Raw genomic sequence first — 7,010 nt, 5'->3', positions numbered from 1 at the left:
ACACACAAACACACACACACACACACGCACAGACACACAGAGACAGACGCAGAATAGACAGTCAGTCAGTCAGGCAGACAGGCAGAGAGAGAGAATCACATAGACACACGGACAGACAGATAGACACACACACACACACATCAGACAGACACACAGACAGAGAGAGACAGACAGGCACAGAGTCGACAGTCAGACAGACAGACAGAGAATCTCACAGACACACACACACACACACACACAGAATCTCACACACACACACACACAGACAGACAGATGAACAAAGACATTCAAATCTAGAGAGACCCACCAGACAGACCCCTTGTCCCCTTGTCCCCCTGTCCCCCTGCGCCCTAACATGGACGTGCTGACAGACCCAGACTCGTCTTCTCCTCCTCAGTCTGCCTCTGGAGCCGATTCCTCCCCTCCTCCCCGGGCAGACCCATCCTTGCCGCTGCCCCACGCGGGGCCTCCCCTCTCCCTGGGGGGTCCCGAGAGCTTCGGGGCGCGCCACCGGCTCCTGGTGGCGCTGTCCTGCGTGCCCAATATCTTCGTGGCGTTCCTGTGCTACTCCGACAGCCTGATGACGGCCTTGCCCGACCATCGCTGCTCCATCGATCGGGCGTCCCTCCCCCCGGCCCTGCGCAATGCCAGTCTAGCCCAGGTGCTCAACGCCTCCCTCCCGCTGGAGCACGACCCCCGCCCGGCTCCCGGGGGCAAGGAGGGGGAGGAGGGTGGCAGCTGGAGGCCGTCCCAGTGCCAGCAGTTTGTGTTTGAGAATGGAACCCGGACCGGCCCTCTGCCGTGTCAGACAGGCTGGGTGTATAGCAACACTGAGGGGCTGAACGAAAACATGGTGACACAGGTGAGGGACCTGCACATTATTATTATTATTATTATTATTATTACTACTAGTATTACTTTGAATCAACGCCGCCCTCCCTCTCTCTCTCCTCTCTCTCCTCTCTCTCCATTTCTCTCTCTCTCTCTCTCCTCCCCTCTCCCTCCCCTCCTCTCTCCCCTCTCTCCCCTCTCCCTCCTCTCCTCTCCCTCCTCTCCTCTCTCTCCCCTCCTCTCCCCTCGTCTCCTCCTCCCTCCTCTCTCTCCCCTCGTCTCCCCTCTCTGCAGTGGGATCTGGTGTGTGATAGTTACTGGAAGGTTCCTGTGGAGGAGGTGTGCTTCATCGTGGGGATTCTCACAGGGTACCTGCTGCTGGGGTTCACTGCGGACCGGTAAATAAACACGTTCAGTTAGCTTTTATATAGTCTCTTACAGTAATGAATGCATTGAATTTGCTTGATATAATTATTACCTCTCTTCCTCCCCCTCTCTCTTTCTCTCTCTCCCCTTCTCTCTCTCCCTCCTCCTCCTCTCCCCTCCCTCTCCCTCTCCTCTCTCCTCCTCCCTCTCTCTCTCTCTCTCCCTCTCTCTCCCTCTCTCTCTCTCTCTCTCTCTCCCTCTCTCTCTCTCCCTCTCTCTCTCTCTCTCTCTCTCTCCCCTCTCTCTCTCTCTCCCCCTCTCTCTCTCTCTTCTCTCTCTCTCCCTCTCTCCCCTCCTCCTCTCTCCCCTCTCTCTCTCTCTCTCTCCTCTCTCTCTCTCTTATTCTAGAAAGGAAAAAAGGAGACTCAGGCCAGGGCTGCAGTCTTTCCTCTGCTCCCTGGTTCTCACTGTGTTTTTTGGGGTGCTGGTGTGCGTCTCCCCCTCCCCGTCTCTCTTCATCCTCACACGCTTCTTCCTGGGGTCCTCTGTAGCCGGAGTCTACCTCTCCCTCTACGTCATGCGTGAGTGTGGGTTCAACCCCAACCCTAAACACAGCCCTGAACCCCAACCCTAAACACAGCCCTGAACCCCAACCCTAAACACAGCCCTGAACCCCAACCCTAAACACAGCCCTGAACCCCAACCCTAAACACAGCCCTGAACCCCAACCCTAAACACAGCCCTGAACCCCCAACCCTAAACACAGCCCTGAACCCCCAACCCTAAACACAGCCCTGAACCCCCAACCCTAAACACAGCCCTGAACCCCAACCCTAAACACAGCCCTGAACCCCAACCCTAAACACAGCCCTGAACCCCAACCCTAAACACAGCCCTGAACCCCTAACCCCTATAGTGTTTGCTGTGTGTTTGTGTATCAGTTTGTGTTTTAGTTTGTATCGTGTGTTTGTGTCTGTGTTGTGCGTGTTTGATTGTGTAGTTTGTGACTGGGTTTGTGTAGTGTATGTGTGTCACCCAGTCCAGGTTTTGCTACCAGCTTGATCAGCCCCCAGTGTGTCTAGGTAACAAGCTCAGGTGTGTCTTATCACAGGGCTGGGAATCAGACTCCCGCTGCACAGCAGTGTGATCCAGTCCTGCTTTCACTAGGAGTTTAATAATCAGACTCCCGCTGCACAGCAGTGTGATCCAGGCCTGCTTTCACTAGGAGTTTAATAATCAGACTCCCGCTGCACAGCAGTGTGATCCAGTCCTGCTTTCACTAGGAGTTTAATAATCAGACTCCCGCTGCACAGCAGTGTGATCCAGTCCTGCTTTCACTAGGAGTTTAATAATCAGACTCCCGCTGCACAGCAGTGTGATCCAGTCCTGGTTTCGCTGGGAGTCTAATAATCAGACACACCTGAGCTTGTTAGCTAGACACACTGGGGGCTGATCAAGCTGCTAGTGAAACCTGGACTGGATCACACTGCTGTGCAATAGGAGTCTGATTCTCGTCCTTTGTTTATGTCTGCAGGTCTCGAGCTGTGTGACCCACCGCGGAGGCTCATGGGAGCGATGGCGGCCGGAATGTTCACGGTTGCGGGGCAGTTCCTGTTGTTAGGCGTGGCTCTGGGCTGTCAGTCTTGGAGGAGCCTGCAGGGGGCGATCACTGCACCACTGGCCCTGTTCCTGAGCTATGGGTGAGACAGGGAGAGAGGAAGGACACGGGTTTGAAACAAAGGGGGAGACGGCATTATTTTATATGCATTTAGAAATACTGGAAGATATTTAATATTAACAAACGTTTCCACTAGAAGTCTCTCTCAGTGTCTTCAGTGTAAATTCAATGGCAAACGTTTCCACTAGAAGTCTCTCTCTCCACTAGAAGTCTCGCTCACACGCAAGTCGAAAAAAATAAGTACTATTGTTAATAGGGGAGGGAGAAGCAAGGGTTCTCCCCCTTCTGTCCCCTCCCCCTCCTCTCTCCCTCTCTCTCCCCCTTCTCTCCCTCTCTCCCTCCTTCTCCCCTATCCCTCCTATGCCTCTCTTTCTTCCCTCACTCTATCCTCCCCTCTCTATCTCTTTCTCTCTCTCCTCTCTCCCTCTCTCTCTCTGTCTCTCTCTGTCTCTCCCTCTCCTCTCTCTCTCCTCTCTCTCTGTCTCTCTCTGTCTCTCTCTCTGTCTCTCTCTCTCTCTCAGTCTCCCAGGTGTTTTCCCCGATTCTCCTCGCATGTTCATCTCGTCAGGCGGAGCGCAGCGAGCGAAGGATGTACTGCGATCGTTCACCGAGAGGAGGGAGAGAGAGGGGGATGAGGAGGTGTTCACAGGTGAGAGAGAAAGAGAAAGAAAGAGAGGAAGGTGGAAGAATAGCCAAAAGTGTAGAGCACAAATCAAAGGTGATTTCAGAGAAGCTTGCTAGAGTAAATGAGTCACAGTTCTTTCTTTCTGTCTCTCTTTCTGTCTCTCTCCCCCTCCCTCTCAGAGCTGGACTCGGTGACTCTGTATGAAACCTCTCCCGCTGCATCCTGGGACGTGTCGTTCCTCCAGCTGCTGCGCTGCCGAAACATCTGGAAGAACATCTGCATCCTGGGCTTCACCTCGTAAGAGAGAGCGCTCCTCCGTTATCAATAGCATTATCAATATCACTGGCATTATCAATATCACTGGCATTATCAATATCACTGGCATTATCACTATCACCGGCATTATCAATATCACTGGCATTATCAATATCACAGCATTATCAATATCACTGGCATTATCACTATCACTGGCATTATCACTATGACCGGCATTATCACTATGACCGGCCTTATCACTATCACTGCATTATCACTATCACTGCATTATCACTATCACTGCATTATCACTATCACTGCATTATCACTATCACTGCATTATCACTATCACTGCATTATCAATATCACTGCATTATCAATATCAATATTATTATTATTATTATTATTATTATTATTATTATTATTATGATGCTACCTATAAAAAGTCAAGGGGGCGACGTTTGCCGGGCGACACGGGAACAGTCCCCCAGGGGCGTGACAAAGAGAGTGACGTATTTGAAGAATGGGTGTGATATCGTTTGTCATAAAAATGGACAAATCTCATAACCCACCAGTGAGGGTATTTTTAGGGGGGGAGAGATTGATGGAGGGGGGAGGGTCCCTTAGGGGGGCCTCCCCCCCCTCAGGGAGGGAGCTGTCCCCGATCCTGGGGAGGCTCGAGGGGGGGAGGGGTCCCCCCCGACCCATACTCCTCTCACTCCCTCCTCCTCCCTCCCCCCATCACCCCTCCCCTCTCCCCCCTCCCTCCTCCCCCTCTCAGCTTCATCTCTCACGGGATCCATCACTGCTACGGGACATTCGGACGAGACGTCCGTGGCGACGACACGGGGCTGTACCCCTCCGCTCTGCTCTCAGCCGGGACTGGGGCCGCCGCGTGCCTCTTCCTGTGCCTCACGGGGGACAGATTCGGGAGGAGGGGTATTCTACTCCTCAGCATGACCCTGACTGGCATCGCCTCGCTGGTGCTGCTGGGCTTAACAGAGTGTGAGTGACACGGCTTCATCAGGAACGAGCCGCAGAGACCAGGGGGGTGAACGAGCCGCAGAGACCAGGGGGGTGAACGAGCCGCAGAGACCAGGGGGGTGAACGAGCCGCATAGACCAGGGGGGTGAACGAGCCGCATAGACCAGGGGGGTGAACGAGCCGCATAGACCAGGGGGGTGAACGAGCCGCATAGACCAGGGGGGTGAACGAGCCGCAGAGACCAGGGGGGTGAACGAGTCCCAGAGACCAGGGGGGTGAACGAGCTGCAGAGACCAGGGGGGTGAACGAGGGAACATTATTCAGCAGCTTTCACTGGACTCTATGAAGCTGAGGGAGTTCATTCTATATAGAGGGGGTGCAATTCAATATGTTAACAAGGGAACATTATTCAGCAGCTTTCACTGGACTCTATGAAGCTGAGGGAGTTCATTCTATATAGAGGGGGTGCAATTCAATATGTTAGACAAGGGAACATCATTCAGCAGCTTTCACTGGACTCTATGAAGCTGAGGGAGTTCATTCTATATAGAGGGGGTGTAATTCAATATGTTAACAAGGGAACATTATTCAGCAGCTTTCACTGGACTCTATGAAGCTGAGGGAGTTCATTCTATATAGAGGGGGTGCAATTCAATATGTTAACAAGGGAACATTATTCAGCAGCTTTCACTGGACTCTATGAAGCTGAGGGAGTTCATTCTATATAGAGGGGGTGCAATTCAATATGTTAACAAGGGAACATTATTCAGCAGCTTTCACTGGACTCTATGAAGCTGAGGGAGTTCATTCTATATAGAGGGGGTGCAATTCAATATGTTAACAAGGGAACATTATTCAGCAGCTTTCACTGGACTCTATGAAGCTGAGGGAGTTCATTCTATATAGAGGGGGTGCAATTCAATATGTTAACAAGGGAACATTATTCAGCAGCTTGATTTTCCTGTTTCAGATCTCAATGAAGCCGCTGTCCGCACGTTCTCAGTTCTGGGTTTGTTCTCCTCTCACGCCGCTGCCTCACTCTGCGTTTTCTTCGCTGCTGAAATCATCCCAACTGTCGTCAGGTGAGGAGAGAGGAGGAGAGAGGAGAGGAGAGAGAGGAGAGAGGAGAGGAGAGAGAGGAGAGAGAGGAGAGAATCAGGGAGGGAGCGAGAAAATCCCTGAATTCAGGGAGCAGGGGGAATCTGTGCAATCAGTAACATCAGAGAGATGGTGAAATCAGTGAATAATCACAGAAAATAACTGAAAATGTTTGGGTATGTAAGTAATCTCTCTCTCTCTCTCTCCTCTCCCCCCCCCCCCCCCCCCTCCCCCTCCCCTCCCCCCTAGCTAGGGAAGAGGGGGGGGTAAGCCCGAGGGACAGGGGCCCTCCCCCTCCCCCCTCCCCTCTCCCCCTCCTCCTCCTCTCTCTCTCTCAGGGGGCTGGGGGTGGGTGTGATCCTGTCTCTGGGAGCAGTGGGGCGGCTCAGCGCTCCCATCATGGACCTCCCCCAGCGCAGTGGGTACTTCCTGCACCACGTGCTCTACTCCTCCCTGGCTCTGCTCTGCGTTCTCTCCATCATGCTGCTGCCCGAGACCAAGAGGAAGCCGCTGCCCCAGAGCCTGCGGGACGGGGAGCTGTACAGGAGACCCCCCCTGCTGAGAGGGAGGGGCAGGAGGGACCACGTGCCCCTGCTGTGCACCCCCAATCCCGCCATCTGAAAGGAGAACCCTGCTCCCTCTACCTCTCCTCTTTTTCCTTCCCTCTTTCTCCCTCTCCCTCTCTCCCCTCTTCTCCTCTCTCCTCTCCCTTCTCTCTCCCCTCACTTTCTCTCTCTCCCTCTCCCCTCACTCTCTCCTCTCCCTCTCTCCCCTCCCTTTCTCTCCTTCTCCCTCCTCTCTGTCCTTTCTCTCTCCCTCTTTCTCCTCTCCCTCTCCTCTCTCCCGCATCCTCTCCCCATCTCTCCCCTCTCCCTTCTCTCCCTTCTCCTCTCTCCCCTCACTCTCTCCCCTCTCCCTTCTCTCCTTGTCCTCTCTCTCCTCTCCCCCCTCACTCTCTCTCCTCTCCCTCTCTCCCCTCTCCCCCTCTCCCCTCCTCTCATTACCAAAAGAGACGCTTCTCAACAAAAGAAAAATATATATATATACATAGATTTATTTTTCGGACTGGAAGAAGAAGAAGAGAGACTTAGGAACAACACTTTTTTTTTTGTTGTTTGTTTTAAATGTATTTTTAATTGAATTTTCACGAGCTCTTCTCCTCTCCCTCTCTCC

The 7,010-nt window shown here is 53.1% G+C and overlaps 1 protein-coding gene across 1 annotated transcript; it reads left to right on the top strand.

Annotated features, from left to right (window-relative positions):
* The first annotated feature begins 203 nt into the window (after nt 1-203).
* Nucleotides 204-6,548, top strand: slc22a17 (solute carrier family 22 member 17). Its single transcript, XM_041236716.1, has 9 exons — nt 204-862; nt 1,126-1,229; nt 1,627-1,778; nt 2,732-2,897; nt 3,397-3,524; nt 3,680-3,797; nt 4,537-4,760; nt 5,710-5,821; nt 6,176-6,548. The coding sequence occupies exons 1-9, from the start codon at nt 356-358 to the stop codon at nt 6,456-6,458; spliced, it is 1,794 nt and encodes a 597-aa protein (XP_041092650.1). The 5' UTR covers nt 204-355; the 3' UTR covers nt 6,459-6,548.
* The last annotated feature ends 462 nt before the right edge of the window (nt 6,549-7,010 follow it).

This window comes from Polyodon spathula, chromosome 42, assembly GCF_017654505.1.
Source record: "Polyodon spathula isolate WHYD16114869_AA chromosome 42, ASM1765450v1, whole genome shotgun sequence".
NCBI classification, from domain to species: Eukaryota; Metazoa; Chordata; class Actinopteri; order Acipenseriformes; family Polyodontidae; genus Polyodon; species Polyodon spathula.
Note: the sequence above shows the minus strand (reverse complement) of the source record. Positions and strands in the feature narration are given on the sequence as shown.